The sequence below is a fragment of the Crinia signifera genome, chromosome 8 (genome assembly GCF_055691185.1).
Source record: "Crinia signifera chromosome 8, ASM5569118v1, whole genome shotgun sequence".
NCBI lineage: Eukaryota > Metazoa > Chordata > Amphibia > Anura > Myobatrachidae > Crinia > Crinia signifera.
In genome coordinates this window covers 111,745,896-111,766,336 of record NC_139224.1, presented here as the reverse complement: position 1 = coordinate 111,766,336, position 20,441 = coordinate 111,745,896, and the positions used below count along the sequence as shown (strand labels likewise).

The 20,441-nt window shown below is 45.1% G+C and overlaps 1 protein-coding gene across 1 annotated transcript in view; it reads left to right on the top strand.

Moving 5' to 3' along the window:
* The window catches only part of LOC146026377 (dimethylaniline monooxygenase [N-oxide-forming] 2-like), a 39,882-nt gene extending 25,198 nt beyond the window's left edge, over window positions 1-14,684 (top strand). The window contains exons 6-9 of the mRNA XM_083157001.1: window positions 3,273-3,469; window positions 6,115-6,470; window positions 6,826-6,898; window positions 13,715-14,684. Coding sequence (XP_083013127.1) covers window positions 3,273-3,469; window positions 6,115-6,470; window positions 6,826-6,898; window positions 13,715-14,060 — 972 coding nt within the window. The 3' untranslated portion in view covers window positions 14,061-14,684. The remainder of the gene's footprint in view (window positions 1-3,272; window positions 3,470-6,114; window positions 6,471-6,825; window positions 6,899-13,714) is intronic.
* The last annotated feature ends 5,757 nt before the right edge of the window (window positions 14,685-20,441 follow it).

Sequence of the window (20,441 nt, the reverse complement as noted above, 5' to 3'; positions counted from 1 at the left end):
ACCTATTTCATATTTGTGGTATGCCCGGAAATTTTCCGGGACAGCCCGCTGCGGCAGCACAGCTAAGCCCGGAAGATTTCCAGGCATACCACTCAAGGGGTTAATATGTCAAAAGATCTTCTATGGAGTACTCATATAAATATTGTCATAAAAAAGGCTCACCAGCATATGTTTTTTTTTGTGGAAACTACGTTTGGCTGGTATGTGTAAGAGAACTTTGGTGAAGTTCTATTCTAGTGTTATCAAGAGTGTTCTCACTTATGGTGTTTTAGTATGGTTTGGCTCCTGTACTGCTGCTGATCGCAAATCTCTTCAGAGGGTGGTATCACTGGCAAGCAAAATAATTGGGGTTGCCTTACCAAGTATCCAACTTGTATATGGAAATCGGCTTCTCTCAAAGACAACAAGTATTTTGAGGGATCCTTTGCACCCTAGTGCAGAACTGTTCTCTTTATTATACTATTATTATTATTACAAGAGATACTGTTCAATTCGGTGTAGAACAAAATGGTACAGAGAGAGTTTGTTCCCGGTGGCAATTCGTACTCTGAATAATTAGTGGGAATAGCTGGATTCATGCATTATCTTGTGTCGTGATGATACCTGAGGAATCTTGTATCCTGCTTTCTTTTATTGTCTTTTTATGCTGCACTGTTCATAATAAAATTTCGTTAAGTGTTCATTGCATGTGTGTATTTGATGATAATAAATATATATTATTATATATTATTAAACAACTTTTCTTCCAAGTTGTGAGAAACCTTGATACTCCACCTCATTGTTGCTGCCAGATCGCCATCCGCAGCTATCTGGCAGATGTCGATCTGGCGGACAGGGACAGGACATGGACCTCTGAGCATCTCACACACGAGCGCCTCCATTGCAGAAAATGGGATGCACAAGCGTCTCAACATGTGCACGCCCCATTTTGTCGGATGGAGCATGGGACTCACACCATATATTGCAGTTTTGCTGGGGTGGCAACTAGGAATGTGCACTGGACACACATTTTGTGATTTAGTTTTGGATCTGGATCTCTGTTGCATTAAAATATTTTTTTTCTTTAATAAAAAAAGGCACCGATCCAGGACTGATATAGAACACGTGGCAGAACCCCTGGACTGATACAGGATACATAGCTGCACCCCAGGAATTATATGGCACACATTGTTGGCACTCTTGGAGGGCAGATTTGGTGGAGCACAAGCTCCAGGCGCTGAAAGATCACAGGGTGCCGGAGCCGTGCACAGCCGGCTCCCCCGCCCAGCTCGCCCGCTCTCCCGTCCACCGGCTCCCCCGCCCAGCTCGCCCTCTCCTCTGCTCTCCCGTCTGCTCGCTCCCCCACCCGCTCCCTGCTGTGCCCGGCTGTTTAATAGGTGGTGCAGCTGCTGCACATCATCTATCGTATCTGACAGTAGCGCAGAACCACCTTTGCTGTGCAGGATTGACAGTCTCCTGTCAGCCGGTAATCAGCTGCAGCAGCAGCTTTGCGCGGGGAGACAGCTGTAATGTCTCCCTCCCCACTTTCCGGAGACAGCACTTACAGTGCTCCTGAGCCTCACTGCAAGCAACAGGGCTGGTCTGGTGTACCGGAAACAGGTTTAGACATTTTTTTACATCATTCCCAGCATCCAGCATGCATTATCAGCAGGGTGCAGAGCAGGGAGCGCTCAACGCCCCCTTGCTCTGCTGAGGTGTTAGCGCTACTCCTGGGGAAAGGGGTGTCTTGGGGGTAATATGAAATAATCACGCAGGGAGAAGGTTGGTGTTACTAGCGGGGGCTCTGCAATATGCAGCAATGGTAATATGTTGCACAGTGGGGAGCGGGCGGGCTGCAGTCCCCCTTGGCAACAAGCTACTTCAGGCCCCCATGGCAACGAGCATGAAGCCTCATGGCATCGAGCATGAAGTTCCTAGCAATGAGCATGTAGGTAAGTGGCACTTGTGTAATGGCCATTACAGTTTGTTATATTTGTATGTAATTGGCATTACTGTTTGTTATATAGTAATTAATGGGCATTACAGTGTGTTCTATAGTCAGGGGTTAAAGTGAGGGGGAATGGGGTGGAACTGAGTTCCACCACCTCTAATAGTGAGGTGGATCATTTTAACCTACACATCTGTCCTGCACAGTAATTCTCACAGAAAAGCATTCTAGTTTGCAGGGGGATGCCAAAAACCCTACCACTGGCCCTGTCTCTGCCTAATGGGGGAGGGGGTGTAATTAGGTAGCATAGAGAAATGAGTTCCCCCACCACTGCATGACCACTTTATGCCCTGTATATAGTATGTAATTGGCATTACAGTTTGTTATATAGTATGTAATGGGCATTACGGTTTGTTATATAGTATGTAATGGGCATTACTGTTTGTTATATAGTATGTAATGGGCATTACGGTTTGTTATAAAGTATTTAATGGGCATCATGTGTGGCCTTATATGTAATTGGCATTACGGCACGTGGCTTTGTGTGTAATGGGTATTACAAAGCAGCACAGAGTATTTCAGCATGAAGCACAACTTTGGAAGGATTGAAGCAATTTACACTGAACTTGGTACACATATCAATTACAATCTGTAAACAAATACTGTGGGCGTAAGACAACCCTAGCGCCCCTAGGGGTGGGGCAGCAGCACAGAGTATGGACCTTATTCAGACCTTATTTAGATTCAGATTGCGCGGAGGAACGAATGGATTTGGGCTGGCCAAACCGAATAGATTTGGGCTGGCCAAACCGTTCCTCATGAATCGGTCCACGTTTTCCAAATCACCTAGCCGATGCACAGCTGTAGTCAATATAAACTTATATTGTTTCAAACAATATTTTCAAACATGCTGCATTCATTTCTAACTGACATATTTTATAGATCTACAGGTTGCTGAAAAATCATAAACTGTTGGTAGATCTTGAGGACAGGTTTGGCCACCCCTGCAATAGACCATAATATATCTATAATATATCTCTAAAATGAAAAAGCTATTTAGACTGATACTCTATTAAAGTTATACATGTCGGCGCGGAGTTGATTTTATATAGTGTGGCGAGCCCGAAGTGTGGCGAGCACAGCGAGCCCCGCGATGGGACGCGGAAAACTAAGCAAATAGCTTAGTGGGCACCCAACTAACATATAAGTGCCGAAAGAATTACTAATCTTTTCACCAATGTTAGTGTTTTAGCTTTTTTAAATATCCTTTTATTACTGCACCATATTTTTTAGCTGTTATTGAGTATGCCTATAGCTAACGTCACATATATAATATATTTTGCAGGTCTACCTTAGCACCAGAAAAGGAGTATGGGTTATGCAGCGCCTGGGGAAAGGAGGATTGCCTTTTGATTTGCTTTTCCTGCGCCGCTACAAGAATTGGATACAGAACATTATTCCAGCATCTGTATCCCGATGGATGATAAAGAAATATATGAATGATCAGTTTGACCATGGAATGTACAACATAGAACCTGAGGGGTAAATTGAAGTTTTCACACATAAATTTGCATTACAGGTTTAGTATCTCTTATCCAAAATGCTGGGGACCAGAAGAATTTCAGATAACAGATTATTCTCTGTAAAGTGGTGCGGAATATGTGTGAGCTATATAAGAAAGTGTTAATAATAATAATAATAATAATAATAATAATAATTCTGTATTTTGGAATATTTTTAGATTTGAATGAGGTATCTTGCATTTATGTTGTACAAGCACATCAAACACATGAAATGCACACAGATATATTTTATTTGTGCATGAAACAAGGCTTTAAACAAAGTTTGTGTACAATCTTGGACACTGAATTTGAATGCCAAGCAATCATGTCCTTGCACATATTTAGTGCCAGTTACATGTTATTTCCCTAGTTTTGCCAGTTACAGATAATAATACAGATAAGATACAGATAGTAGCTTTTTACCTAGTGAACAGATCTTTTTGTAGACGAGTTAAAAGTATATTGCTTTAAAAATGTTCAAAAGGGAAGGACAAGAAATCTCTCCTATTTTTCTTCAGATTTCAAAATTCTTGTGCTACATAAAGCCATATACGGGTTACAAACCATTATCTGCTCTAAATGTACTAGGTATTTGTGTTTGCAGAAAGCAACTGTTTCAGTTGTAGACTATGAAAGTGGAACATTTTGATACAGAAACTTAATTAACCACAGTATCAGAGACTCTGGGTGGCCAATCAGGCGGGATCCCGGGATTTGGCCTCAAAAAGTCAGGGATTTCAATCCTGGGATTGGAGTATCCAATTTCGGGATTAGACTGCGCATGCCCACTCTTCTCTTCCGCCCGCCCGCCTCTTCTCCTCCATCTGTCCGCCCGCCCACCTGCCTCCGTCTGCTGTCTGCTGAGGAGGTGCACTTGCCGGGAGGCACCGTGCACCTCCAAACCCACTCCCGCTAATGTCAGTAATTGTGCGGGTCGGCCGGTGTGGGGATGTCTATGGGATTATGATCCCAGGTAGGGATGCCAATCCTGGGATCCCGGGAATCCTGGGATTGAGCATTTTTCAATCCCGGATCCCGGGATTGAAAAAATGGCCCGGGATTTGCATCCCTAATCAGAGTGCTATATAGAGGTATAAGGTGTTATAATCTTTTTCGCCTATTTTTTCTAAAGATAATAATGATTATATGCACATAACTGCATGCATTTATGACACAATTTCTCAATTAATATCTGAATTTAAGGTACAATATCCCAAAATTACCCTTTACAATTCGGTCTTGTTGATTAATATTTGTGCCCGTATCATTTTCTCACATATTTGCGGGATTGCATGAAGTTTAAATTGCATCACTGCAAATTTATACAATTGCCACAATAAGGGAATTTTCCCAAAGTTGATGCAATTTTTCGGTGACAAATTAGATGTCACTGTATATGTTTTATGTTTAATGTATGGTGATGTATATGTGTAGGTCTATCTATTTACGCTTTTTTTAAGCTTACCCTAACTGAATTACAATTTAAGTTTTAATAAATATAACAAAGTTGTGCCCCCAAAAGAATGGAGTACTTTCCTTTTCTTTTCAATTGTTCTAAATATTATTACTATCTCGGTTAGCACCTCTACTCTTTGATAGATACTGAGGTACCGGATAACCATTATTGTGGACTGACAGACTGCAACCGTTATTGTGATTTCCTTATAACTGCGATAGGCTTGTGCACTGGTGTTTTCCCAATTGCCCTTCCCCTTGTTGTAGATAGATATAGACATATAGAGAGAGAGAGACACACACATAAAAACACTCACTCAGTCTCAGTCAGCTCCTCTGTTGTGTCCCGGGCCGTCTTTCTCCATTGATCCCACTACTTTAAGCTGCTTTATGCACCAACAATGTAGCAGTGCACATTGCTCCACAGAGCTCCTTTGGAAGAGCAGCGGACACACTTGGATCTTGCTGTGAACCACACAGGAGTTGATGTACATGCAGGTGCCCTTCAGGGCTTGGAGCCCAAAGGCAAATGACTCCTTTTCATCTGGGAGTTACACTCCTGACCCAAATTACAAGTATTTTATATTATAGTGACAGGTTTTTAGACATGATTTACAGCAGTGACTGTTGCTTACGTGTGGAAGGGTGCTGAAGTGACCCCCTCCACAAAGAGATGACAGCCGTCATCCTGGGTCCTGGCACCTGCCCAATATATCTGGCAGGTGGCAGGACTTTCAGATGCACATACAATGCTATACAACCGCGCATGTGCATAAACCCGGATTCTACCGACTGCAGCCCATAGATGTCAAATTGGCAGATTGGGCTGCACAAAAAGTCAGGAGATGGCTTTCTACAGGAAGCCAGCCCTCTGCTTATCGGAGCTTGGACTGGCAGTCTCGGAGGGAAGGAATTCCTCCCAATATGACATTGTTGTGTGTCAGTGACTGACAGGCAGGACTTCCAATAGGAAGTCACAGTCAGTCACAGTGAAGTCAGTGCAGTCTCACGTACTGCAGCTGGCTTACTGACACTTATGGGGTAAAATCTACACTCATTATTTGCTATTCTTAGTGATTAATTTGCTTTACTGATTGATTATCCATTGCATGTCTTTTACACCTTTTGTTCTAATATTTATTTTATTGATAATAACATTTTTTATCATAGAATTAAGTGGAAGGAGCCTCTGGTGAATGAAGAGTTTGCAAGCCGAGTTCTATCTGGCTCAATTATTATCAAAGCAGGAGTGACAGCAGTTACAGAGACCTCTGCACATTTTGAAGACAATTCTGTTCTGAACAACCTTGATGTTGTCATAATTGCCACTGGATATACCTACAGTTTCCCTTTTGTGGATGACTCGATTGTGAAGATTGATGAAACCAAAGGCTCTTTATACAAAAAGATCATTCCTTTGGGAATTGAAAAGCCCACAATAGCATTCATTTGCTTGATTCAGCCAATTGGGCCACTCATGGTCGTTGCTGAACTTCAATCTCGATGGGCTACAAGAGTTTTCAACGGTAAAACATTGATTGATAGAAAAATGTAAAGGGAAGCTATACAGTCTATAGCTAGTTTAATGGTATCATTACTGCCTCATAGTACTGAGGTCATGGGTTAATTTCCCACTAGAGTTGCTAATTGTAAAGAGTTTGTATAAATCCACGTGCTTCGGTGGGTTTCCTCCAAGTACTATGGTTTGCTCTCACAATCCAAAAATATACTGGTGTTGTAGGTAAATTGGGTTCCAAAAAAATTAACCCTAACATGTACATGGGCAGATTAGACCCAAGTGGTTTTTCTCTACCATTAAATTCTATGTTTCTATGTAAATGTGGTAATAATCAACATTTATCTGTTAATATAATATTTCAGGATTACACAAACTTCCAAGCTCAGAAGAAATGAAAGAAGACATGTTAAAGGATGAAAAACAGAGGAAGAAATGGTAAGACAAGAGATACAACGGGTGAGATTTAATAGGAGGAGAGATTCAAAAGTGAGAGATTTGGTGAGAAATCGCCAGATTTTTTAAAGTGGCAATCATTTACATTTCAAAATCAAACTGGTTTTGCAGTGTAAATGATTGCCGCTTTAAAAAAACTGAAGATTTCTTACCAAATCTCTCACTTTCTGAATTTCTCATCCCATTAAATCTCACCCAACATTTCTTTAATAATTGTTAATATATTTTATAATTTTACTATGAAGAAATATATGGACGTCACACTTCTTTATGAGTAGCAGAAAGATAAGAAGATTCTACTTGGAGAGTTTTAATAAAAATAACAATACTTAAATGTATCTGTAAAGATCAATTATTAGGATTTATCATGATAATATATTAAAAATAACATAAGCTGGTACCTCTCCCTAAAAGAAAAATGTAACTTCATCTTGAGCACTGAAATGAGTAGATTTATTTAAATTACAGCATTGATTAAGTAATAAAGTATACAATTCTGGGGGTACAATAGAAGTAATCATCCATTCACAGCCGTGCAGGCGAATTTGCCGTGAATTTGGGTGGGCGGCAATGCGAATGGCGGGTGGGCTTAAAAATACACGCAGCGCTACGAACTTCGCAGCACTGTGTGTCAACCAAAATAAGGTCCATAGTTCAGGGCCGGTGCAAGGCACCGGAGCGCCCCAGGTGCGTCGGGGTGGGGGCGCCCCGGTGCCGGGGGTGGGGGTGGATGGTACCTGTGAAGAATCTTGCGTCCCCGGCGTCCCTGCTGAGTGCTGGTGCGTGCAGGGGTGTCCGTGCCGCCGGGGGAACCTGCGGCGCTGTTATTGTGTATATAAGCTTGTCGCGGCCGGCGGGGTCCCTACAGTGAATAGGAAATAACTAGCGCTTCCCGCACCGCCGCGCACATAGCGCTAGTTATTTCCTATTCACTGTAGGGACCCCGCCAGCCGTGACAAGCTTATATACACAATAACAGCGTCGCAGGTTCCCCCGGACGCAAGATTCTTCACAGGTACCAAAGTGCTGGGGGTGAGGGGGAACTGCCGCCCTCCAGGTGGCGCCGGCCCTGCCATAGTTACATTCTGAACATAGGATGCACACCAGGAAGTGTGAGAACATCAGGCCACGGCTCTCTGGATATATAAAGAGTTTTCTATATGTTGACAAGATGGTATGGATTTATCGGGTACTATGACCAATCACATGACAGAGAGGATTGGAGGCGTGATGCTGCAGGGCGGGTGCTTACAGTATATTTGTATTTTCAGTAGAAATAAAAGAAGAGTAGTTAAGAAGTTTGGAGGCACTTCCAGTGAGGATCTAAAGGTGTCTGTAACAGGTCTACATCATTGAGCTCACTTTGTGCAAAAAGCTTAGGGGCAGACTGGGAAATGGGGCCCGAATTTCGATTATACTGTACCCCTTTCACACCAGAAATGCAGAGACAAACCCGGGAATTCCATTCCCGGGACAAGCAGGGACATTCCCGGGTTGGGACCCATTCACACATGCTTTTGAATCCGGGACAACCCGGGTCGGTACCTTTCATACCAAACCCGGGTTGACCCTGCATTTATCATTGAAAATTGTCTTTTTTAGGCCCACATTACATTATTGATTATTAAAAATTAGACACCAAACAGTTGCAGTGTTTTAACCTTGTTTACTTCAAGCAAACAAATGAGAAGGCATATTTAAAAGTATAAAACTTTGCCTATTTCTAGGCACAATAGTGCAAGATAAATACAAAAAAATATAAAGGCACATTACACAAATCAAACAACCCCTCCACTCCCGCCCCCCACAATCATCAAACATCCCACTCCCACCCCCACCTCCCACAAGCATTAAACATCCCCCCCACCCCTGCCCCCTAAACAGGACCTTATGAATCAGGCCAACTTTTTTGTAAACTTGAAAAGTGCTCGGCAAACATCGGTCGGCCATTGTAAACATCAAACCTGTAAAGTGCACAGGCATATAAAGTGCCCAACTATCAGCATATAAATAAAAAAAATAACACCCTAAAAACCCAACCTCCCCCAGCCCCCCTACCTACAAAAGTGCCCTTAAAGCAGCAATACTATTTCAAAATGAAATGTGCCCTTAAAACAGCAATACTATTTTAAAATGCCTATTGCAATTGCCTGTATTCAGGGTATTCAGGCGAGGATGGTGGTGGGTTAGGAGGATCATAGTATGGACCTCTGGAATACGGCTGGTAGCTATGCTCAGGGGCAGTAGGGCCTTGGTTAGCTGGGAGCATGTTGTTACCCACAAAGCGAGGCAGGATGTGTTCCAGGAACTGGCATTGACAGTCTTGGTAGCTGTGCAAGATGCGCTCTTGGTGACCCATTATCTGCGTTATGAAGGTCTGCTGCAGCTCTCTTTCCGCCTCAATGAAACGGAGTTGCCGGGCATCCTCCTGTCGCTGCATGTTGTTGTCCATGTCGCGCAGTTCTTCACAGAGCACCCTGGTCATTTCCCGTGCTGCGAGCTCTACTTTGGTGGATTTGCGCTTCCGCAGTGGAACTGTATATATTGCAAGGGGAGTAAAAGAAGGAGAAAAAGGCATAAGAAAAAGCAGTGGTGTGATCGTATGTGTTTGTGGCCTACTCCCACCTACACTTGATACACTCTGCGACACCAAACTTTGAAGTGGACGGTTATGGTGGCCTATAGTGCAGCATTACTGTGTATTGGAATGCAAGTGCTTAGGACATTCAAGCAAGGATAAATACTTACTATTGGTGCGCATCACAGGGAGAGCTTTCTTGGGTGTCGATTTGGGTGTGGCGGGCACATCACTCTCTTGGATGGTTTCTACACTGGTGCTTATGCTGTCATCTGCATGGTTAACGGAGGAGTTAATGGAGGAGTTTAAATCGGTGTCATCTGGGACTAGTATCTGTGATGTTGGCCCAGGTGACTGTCCATCGACTGATTATTGTCTTCATCAACCACCGATGAGAGAGTAACCGAGCTGGAGGAGGACAGGCTGACGGGGTCACTCAGCGCAGTGTGGCCAAAACATGCTTTGCACAGCTCATAAAAGACCCAATCTTGCCTTGCAGCCCCGCTCTTATTCTGATTGCGGTCATGTATGCAGTGGAATTGTTTCTTCAGCCCCTTCAACTTGTTCACCACTTGCTGCTGGCTGTGGACGAAGCCCCGCGATGCCAGGGTCTTGGCAATGTTGTGGTGTATCTGGGCATCCTTCACAGTGCCTGTAATCTGGCGCCGGATCTCCTCTTCCCCTCTGATGGCTAACAGCTCCCTCACCTCTTCATTCGTCCAAGACATGGCAGCCACACTTGCAGGGGTTAAAACCCACTTTGCCCGAGTTGCTTGCAGGGTTTAAAATACACTTTGCCCACAGCACGTCCAGCACAACAGGAAGTTGCCCTGCTAGCAAATCAGCGTTAGCTGACATCAGCAGAGGCAACACGGGAAGCAGGGACATGTCCCTGCACCTTTCACACCAGCCAGTAGTCCGGGAAGGACCCGGGAGTAACCCTGGTACCTAGCCGGGTTGGATTGCCGGCAAATTAGCCCGGGATTTTGTCCCGGGAACCTTTCACACCAGAGCTAGTCCCGGGTTGTTCCCAGACTCAACCTGGGAATTTAGGCTGGTGTGAAAGGGGTATTAGGTGCCCAACTCTGTACTCTGTGAATGTGCCTGTAGTCAGGGATGGATTTATGGGTGAGGGCGTCCCTAGGGATAACAGTAACGCCCCCATCCCACACCCTAATTTTATTATTTTTTTCTTTGCATTGTTTGAGTTTGCCAATTTAATTGAATAATAAAAAAGCCACTAGCTATAAAACAAAATATTTTTTTTAATCGTGCACACATATTCATAAATATGCTTACAAGGGCAGTATGTGCATTTCCAACCTGTTTACACTCCAGTAAAGATGGCATATGAAACAGAGGAAAGGTTTAGCAGTTACTGGTACATTTCAGGCTCAGAGTACCAGCACAAGCATCTAAGTGCCGACTCTACCAAGTGCTGCCCCTTAAGTCCCCCATACACTATGGGGGATATTCTGGTTCACACACAAAGGCAAATTCACTTTTCTAATGAACAAAACCAGGTGGGGCAGATGTAATGTGCAGAGAAAGTTAGATGTGGGTGTAAATTTTGTTTCTGTTCAGGGTAAATACTGGCAGCTTTACACTGCAATAGGGATTTCAGTTTGAAGTACAAACCCCACCCAAATGCAACTCTTTGTGCATGTTACATCTGCCCCACCTGCAGTGAACATTGTTTTGTCCATTAGAGTGTGAATTTGACTTTGCATGTGAACCAGAATAATCCGCTATGCGATTTAGGCTCAAAGGGAGGCCGCTGATTGGCAGAGAGCTTTGGATTAGCCAATCAGTGGCTGCCCATCCCCCCCCCCCCCACGGGAGTTACATGCAATAAATCCCATGTGGTTAATAAAGAATAGCACATCAAGGGCCAAATAGTATGTGAGCCCTCCTTGGAAGCTTCCAGGGGGTGCTAAAGGGATATTGGGTCAGACTAGTGTATGGGGGCCTTTAGCCTCATGTGCCTACTGGGAAATTGGCCACTGCATTTGGTTTTGCTTCACCCTAGTAAGGTGAGCAGGGCCGGATTATAATGGGGGCACAATGGGTCAGTGCCCCTGGGCCCCCCTCTAGCTAGGGGCCCCCTGTGGTTGGCATGTATTTAAAAAAAAAAAAATTATATATATATATATATTTTTTTTTTAGCTAAAGGTTTTGTGCATGGGAGTGGGGTAGTGCTGTAGCTTCACCTATCTGCCAATGTGACAATGATTAATGGTGCTGAGCATCGGGAGCCAAGGCACACTGACTGCACAAGTGGGCAGTGCAATACTGGGAGTTGACTAAGTCCCATGACACTTTGCACCAGAGGGCAGAGGCTGAGACGTTTGTGCTGAGCTCTGATTGGTGGAGCTCATTACATGCTTCTCAGGCCCATGGAGAACAGCAGCAGCAGCCTAGTCATGGGAGGGTTTTTAATCAGAGGCAGCACTGGGACTGTGAGGTCTCCTACAGAGTAAGGTGCAGAGGGACAAACACAGGCTTTTCATGTGGTATGTATGTATGTATGTATGTATGTATGTATGTATATATATATATATATATATATATATATATATATATATATATATATATACACACACACACACACACACACACACATATGGCACATGAAAACTATCCGGGTGCTGCACTCAAAGAAATGGTTATATCCTTGAAAATGGAGTAAAATCCGAAATGTTGGAGCTTATTGCGTCTGCGTAGTCATTTTTGTGAAGTCCAAATGAGTGCCACTTTCCACACACACATATATATATATATATATATATATATATATCCCCTGCAGTTACCCATTGACCAAGTTTATACTGCCTTTACTCTGTGTTTTGACAGTGTAATATTCTCCCATGCAGTTTGCGGCCATTAATGACAAGTGCAAGGGGGCCAACCTGTCTAAAGTGCCCCGGGCCCCCTGGCACTGAAGGCGAGAACTGTTTTTTGCTACTTTTCAGAATGGGATGCCCCTACATTATATCTGATTGTATTTTCTTGTAGAAGAGCTAGCTCCATATTTGCCTGGGAATCCCACCCTTTGCTCCTCTTCATTTTAAGCCACTTTAGAATATTGTTTTTTCATACTCATTAACAATGATAAAGTTCATGCAACCTATAATACAGTATAACTGTAAAATGATCAAACTATTAAATTGTCCTAAAACAAAAATATAAAGTCTTCCCATTGAAGTGCTGATGAATTTCCCATTATCCACATAAGGCACGTGTCGTTTTTGTAAAACGGTTAAAATGGAGGGTCCTACCCGTTTCAGACCCGGTATTTTGGCATCAAAATCGGGTCTGAAATGGTATTTAGGACCCAGCCAATAAGCTGGGTCCTAAATTCAGCGCAGTGAATATTTAATGAGCTCTTTAAATATTCATTGCACTGGAGCCCCCCGCCGCCGCTGCCCCCCCGCGCGGGTTAACAACTCCGACCCCCCCATCCTGCATTGTGTTTAAGAAACCCCTCCCCCTCTCGGTGAAGCCGGTACCTCCTGAGTTTGCAGATCCCGGCAGCCGCAGTACTGTATGGACGGATGCGCTTATGAAAAAAAAGGGACTTTTGGAAAATGGCTGCCCCATAGGAAAACTAGTTTAAAAAAACTGTCTTTCGTATGGGGGCAGCCATTTTCTGAAAGTCACTTTTCTTATTTCTTATAAGCGCAGCCAGCCGTCCATACTGCCGGGATCCTCAGGAGGTATCGGCTGCACGGGGGGGGGGTTTAACCCGTGGGGGAGGTTAACCCATGGGGGGGGGGGGGTTTAACACATTGAGGGGTTGTTAGTCCTAGGAGGGGGGGGGGAATATTAACACGCGTGGGGGGTGGGGGAGGGTAGTGGGGGGGGGGGGCGCGCTGCCAGTGTCCAAAAAAACGCACTTAAACGGTAATATACCGTTTAAGAGATGTGGTTTGAAAGGGGTTTTACCTGGCAGACCCGTTTTTTGAAGCGTTTTCAAATACAGGGTCAAAGCCAGTTTTGCGGTCTGAAAGCAGCATTACTCTGCATACCGAAGTAATTCTTATATTCTCTTCTCTATACTTTTTCAATCTAAAAGTTTAATAAACGTGTTACTAGTGCACAAATGTCAGCCTGGACTGTGCCATTTTTGTCCATCTTAAAATGGGAAATTATTTTAAAATGTTGACAACTATGCTAAATATAAATCTTAATTTCAATGTTCCTCTTTGTTATCCATTAAGGTTTGCAACAGCTGAAAATAACTTCCGACGTACAGACTACATTACATACCTGGATGATCTTTCTTCGGATATAGGGGTGAAACCAAATATACTGAAGATGTTCTTTACCGACCCACTTTTGGCATTGAAAGTTGTGTTTGGCCCGTACAATCCTTACCAACTCCGTCTGACTGGTCCTGGCAAGTGGTCTGGAGCCCGAGAAGCCATTTTCACCCAATGGGAACGCATTGAAAAGCCTCTAAGAACACGAGTGACAAAACAGCATTGTACATCACCACTGGCATCAGTTACGTTCTGGTTTTATTGCTTTATGTTGATGCTTGTAGCTGTCTGGCTACAGTGCTGAAACCTACAGTAGCAAAGCTTTCCTTCCTGGCTATTCAAATAACAAACTGGTGTGGTATAGCTCACAGACAATGCCTAGGCTGACAGTCATTAGGTTGACATGCATAAGGTTGACATTGACAAAAGGTTGACACGTACATAGGGCTAGCATGGAAAAGGTTGACACGTGAAACGATCGACATGAGTTTTCACCTTTTCTGTCAGTTTTGACACCGGAGCACATTAATTCTCAATTAGGGTACTGCTTCACTCGCCATGCTGCTGGCCAGGTGCCTCACTCCTCTACCACTGCATTCGGCCCACTGTACAGTACCCAATAGGGGTCCACGTCGATGGTATGAAAAAGTCTAAAGATAAAAAGAAAAATTGTGAGTATCTCATGTCAACATATTGGTTGTGTCGATCTTTTGTCAAAGTCAACGTTGTGCATGTCAACCGTTTTGTGTCAACCTATTGTCTGTCAGCCATCCGGATAACATTTTACACAAGATTTTTTCTGATCTTCACAAGAAATTGAAACACTTTTATTAATTGCACAAACGGACTGATGAGAAGTATTTTGTAACCAGGGAATCATACAGTATGTATACCGCTGGAAATTAAAGTAGATATTACTGAAGAAATAGCTACAGTAGTATCATGTTTTCATTTAGCTGGGTGGAGCCAATTTCAGCACATGAAAAACACTCATCCTACGAAAAGTGGTGACTCTGAAATAGAACTGACTTGAAAAACATGATTACAATTACCAGTACTCCAGCTCCCCAGTATAACATATAGGGGGGAATCTGGCGCTGTCGGCGCTGTGCACTTGGAGGAGCAATTTGGTTGTTGAGCTTTTCAGCTGTGTGCAGCTGACGGCATTTATACTCGCATTCCCCCATGCTGACAAGCAGAAATGTGTGAAAAGTAACCCCAATTGGACATCCACTTTTTTGGCATTGTTCCCACAGGTTTAGCGGTTTTATGTAGGACATGATGAGCATTGTGTCCCTCCTGGAGAGGGTCATGTTGGGAGAGGGTGTATGTACTGTACTGTATGTCTTCTGGTGTAATGTCAAATATATTACCAATGTCACATATCATATACAGTATGGATACATTTTTTTTAAATTTTCTTTAGACAGTGCATTAAAATACACATACTGGTCCTTATTCTGGTGCAATCAGCAGGGTAGGGATGTTTTGCATCTGCATTTACGCGCATGTGCAGACGTTGGGTGTGAGTGGGCACCACAAACTGCTAGTTCGCCATCCCATTTGCACTTAGCAGTGGGGGTGTGGGGCAGTGGCAAAGGGCTGCGCCCATGGGAACGCCAGTGTTTCATGGACGTTCCCATGCAAACGCTGTCCGGTCCCATGTGGTGCTGTGACGTCGGTGCTGGGGGCGGGCAGCTGACGTTACCGGATGTAAGCTGCCCGCCCTCTTTCCATACAGGGAAGACCCAAAGCTAAGAACCCAGAGAGTGTATTCGTTTTGCATGCACCTTCCAAATCATTCAATGGTCGGCACCCATCGAATGATTTAGCCCCGCACCCAAGTCTGCGATCCGATGTTTATGCAAAAAATCCATTCGTAGCCATGCGGGGAACTCAGCGAGTGAGGGGGCTTGTAGGCAGCGTTACATCCACACACAACGCTGCAAATTTCGCAGAATAAGGCCCACTGTTTGTATTGTGGCAGGGACAGCATCTTTTCACATAAAAGTGGTCATACCGTGGTGGTGCGCCTGCCTGTCCCGGCCAGGTCCCGTGCCACGTCTTGAGCCAAGTCCTCCTCCTTGTCACTCCCATCTGCCTCCTCCGATGGAGGTCACTGCCTCAGTGGTTATGCCCATAGGCGAATCTAGAATTATGGTAATGGGTGGTCCCAGATCTAGACAAAATAGCAGGGGCACCATTGCGCGGCACAGCAAAAAAGGGGTGTGGTATTACACTTTAGACCATACACAGTAATGCCCATTACACATTTTAGCAAACTCCATAATACCCATTACACATAAAGCAACACACCGTAATGCCAATTACACATAAGGCCACACACCATAATGCCCATTACACATTGTGCCACACATCATGATGCCCATTACATACTAAGGGCCTTATTTTGGTTCATTCTTTCTGACAAAATCCTTCTTAGATGGACAAAACCATGTGCACTGCAGGGGGGGCAGATGTAACATGTGCAGAGAGAATTAGATTTGGGTGAGTAATTTTGTTTCTGTGCAGGGAAAATACTGACTGCTTTATTTTTACACTGCAATATAGATCTCACTTTGAAGTAAAACCCCACCAAATCTAATTCTCTCTGCACAAGTAACACCTGCCCCACCTGCAGCGCACATGGTTTTGCCCATCTAAGAAGGATTTTGTCAGAAAGAATGAACCAAAATAAGGCCCTATATAACAAACCGTAATGCCCATTACACTTGCCACATAAGTGCTGCTTACCTACGTGCTCATTGCTAGGGGGTTCTTGCTTGATGGCACCATAGTACCCATTACACATGATGCCGCACACCATAGTACCCATTACACATGATGCCGCACACCATAGTACCCATTACATATGATGCTGCACACATAATGTCCCTTACACATGATGCTGCACACATAATGCCGCTTACACATGATGCTGCACACCGTAATGACCCTTGCATATTAAGCAACAGATTATGCGTAATGCCCCCACATACCGCCACTTATAGCGTCCCTTAAGCAATGCCCCCAAAAGTGTCACTTACTATAAATTTTTATATGAGCCTTCACTGCTGCTGCAGATGGAGAGCGGTGTAGCTTCTTTTATGGGGAGAGGAGCAGAGTGCAGCGCAGAGCACGCTCCCACTCCTCTCCTGGTGTCCCCTCTAGCCGAGTGGACATTTTAAATATTGTGCACGCTGTTGTTGTGTGTGACGACGGAGGAGCATGCCAGGTGCCGGCACCACATGATTAAGGGGGGGGGGGGGGGGGCTGAGGTGAAAGCGGGGAGAAGAATTGGAGCGGAAGCTGCAGGGGTGACAGTCATTGACAGCTGGGCAGAGAGCAGGGGGCTTCCCGGCTGTATTCAGAGCACTGCAGGTCACAGCTGTTTGAAATAATAGCCCCTTCACAACAGAAAATGCAGGGATTTACCCGGGAATATGGTCCCAAGATCATGCAGTGACATTCCCAGGCTGACCCCTTATACACCAGCCTAGTCCCTGCATTTTCTGGTGTGAAGGGGAGAGACAACCACTCCCTTCTCCCTACCCCCCTTTAACCAACCAGCTATATCTTTGGAACCAACTGACCCATTTACATGAGACCAGTATCATATTGCAGAACTTTTGAGTTGGCTTTGAATGATTTTGGTGCCTTGAAACTGGGCTGTTTGGTTCCAGAGAAATCTGCCCTCAAAGAACATAAACAGTCATGAAATTACATTTAAGAAATGAAAAAAACAAAACGTTTTAACCTCAATATCCCAGGAACCAATTAACCCATATGGATCCAGCCTGGTATCAGATTAAAGGCCCAGCGATTTGGGTTCGACTGAGATCAACCTCGAGTTTCAGTGATGCCGAAGGGGGAACTGGCAACCGTTGAACTGGGTGGGGGTCGGAATTAGCGGGTCCCATGTTATCCTATAGGGAAAACGTTTCAGCTGTGCCTGGCCTTATCTCTGGTTAGAGACACGGGGCTGGGCTCGTTGGAAAGCCCCATCCCTCAGCTACAAGGCTAATGGGTGGTCCTGTGCACCCCCAGACCACCCCCTAGATTCGCCTATGGTTATGCCGGGGCTGTGCGCTCTCCCGACCGGAGGGGGTGTCACCGTGTCCTGTGTCGGGTCCTTTCCTCCACCCTCTCCTTCTCCATCTCCATCCTCCTCCCTCGTCCTCCTCAGTCCTCCTGTCCCCGAGGCGACCCTTCTCTGGGGGTATCACTCCATACAGCTTTTGCGCCCCAAACCTTTACAGAGGCCCTGACCCTTGCCTTGCTATAGGTTTTAGGCCTTACTCATACATATAGGGGTTATTTATACGCATTTCTGTGCATGTGCATATGCCCGGTGCGTGCACCCATGACGAACAAACACCCGTCTTTGCGGTCGGAGGGGGGCACCAGGCTGGTCCATCACCATATGGCAATGCCCAGCGTTTCATGGGTGTTCCCATGAGAATGCTGGGCATTCGCATGGTAATGAGCAGATGGCGCTGGGGGTGGGCAGCTGACATCACCGGATATCAGCTGCCCACCCTCTTCCTTCTGAATGTGCACGGATGTGTAAGGTTGCTCAGAGCAACCTTATATATGCGTGCTCCTTCCACATCTTTCGATGTTCAGAGACCATCGAAAAATGTGGGTGTTCCCCTGCAGGCTGCGAATGAATGTTTATGTAAATCATCCATTCGCAGCCAGTGTGAATGTGCGCACCTTGCGAATGGTGGGCCGGCGTACTACCATTCGCAAGGTAAGGTTTAATGAACTGCGAATTCGCTGCCTTGCAAATCAACCAGATGTGCAGTTATGCAGGTGCCAGGGCATGTTCCCTCCCACCACCACCAACAATGCTCCAGAGTTATTGGCGGTGGTGGGAGGAGGGAATATTTGCCCAGAACCGGATGTTACAGCACCAACTGGATGAAGGATTCCACAGGAGAGGCTGCGGTGACCCGCTCCCAGCATGGACCCGCACCAACACACACTTTTCCAGCACACAAACCGACACACGCTGCAAGCACTGGACGGAGGCTTCCACACCAAACACATAGCACATCCTCAGGTGAACAGACTGCAGGGGGCACAGACACACACAGCAGCACTGACACAAACAGCAGCAGTGACTTTCATGTCTTGCTGCCGGGACATGACAGCTGACAGCACTTACATCCCCCTACTCATGTTTTAGACAGCTATCCTTATATAAGCCCTGTAACCTCACTGCATAATGCAATTTTAGATTCTCACACCATAGCCCTGGGAGACTGACCAGGGTTGCTGACAGCACCGCCAGTAAAAAAAGGGTGTGGCCTATTGGAGGACGCATGGTCATGTCCCTGTTAAAAAAACCAACACCCTAGAAGGGGTGCGGGCGGGAGACCAACCGGTGGGTGGGAAACCCACTCAGGGAGAGAGTGGACAGGCTGCTGCTGCAGATGCATCTCTCCCACAGCACCGAGCAGCATGAGCTTGGCTAGGGAGAGAGGCTGTGGTCTCTACTCACACTGCCCAGCTAGCTGCAGTGGGGGAGGGAGTCACAGGCCACTCCTTCTAAAAGGTAAAAAAGTACCCACCCCCTCTCGGCCCCACTGGGGCTGACACAGGCTGCTGTTACCGGCGTGGCAGCGCAGTGACAATCTGGACCGGATGCAGCATCATAGTTGTCCAGGGGTGCGCCTGTCACTGCAAGTCCACTTCCATCTCAGACCACATTCCGCACAACCATCAGTGGCTGAGAGCGGGATAAGGGACCAGAGTCCACAGCATGTCCCCCGGCTAACAGCCACAAACGCCCAGGGAAATTATATTTTATAAGTCTGTGATGTTTTAATTTCATGGTACTTATGTAATATCTGGGCTCCCGTTTTTCTTATGAGACCGCGTCCCCTTGCGGGGCTCGCTACGCTCGTCACGCTTCGGGCACGGTGGCTCGCTGCGCTCGCCACACTATATAAAATCAACTCCATGCGTAGTTGGATAGTAAGGGTATGAAAAAATGGGGTGCATTTAACATGGGAGCCCAGATAATACATAAGTACCAATTTCATTACTTTACTCTAACTACATCAAATTTACCCCTGCGAAGCATAGGTTGGTTGCTGTAATAAACCGGATTGCATTTATCATTGCTCAATAAAGGTAATCGTGCAATGTCTCTGTCTCCAATTCCTTAATTTTTGAAAATTTAGTACAGTATGTGTTACCTTTATTCTTGTATCTAAAAGAGTAAGGTCTCAATGTGAATATTCATTACCAAAATTTCAATAGAAACACCAGTGGCAACAAAAACAAATGTTGCTGTTTCATTAGTATTGAAATAACTTCAGGGAATGCATCAATTCTGCTGCTCAAATGCATTTGCCAGTTCAATGGGACTAATTTGGACCTGATTGCAGGACAACTTATTCTCAAAATAGGCAAAACTCTGTGGGACCGGTCAATTACAAGGTTGGACAAGAGGGTAGAAGAAAGGAGATCCAAATCTACCATATAAACCTGTTAATACCTTGGAAGGAAACTGTCCGCCAGCCCTCTTTGGTAGCAAAAAAAAGGTTCCAGAATGCCAGGTACCCATTGAAGTCACACTTTGTCCTGGTCAGAAACAGGAAGTGTTGAATTTGGTGGCACGGTATCAAGATGTGTTTTCTGCCATTCTGGCAAGGACACAGATCATCCAACATGA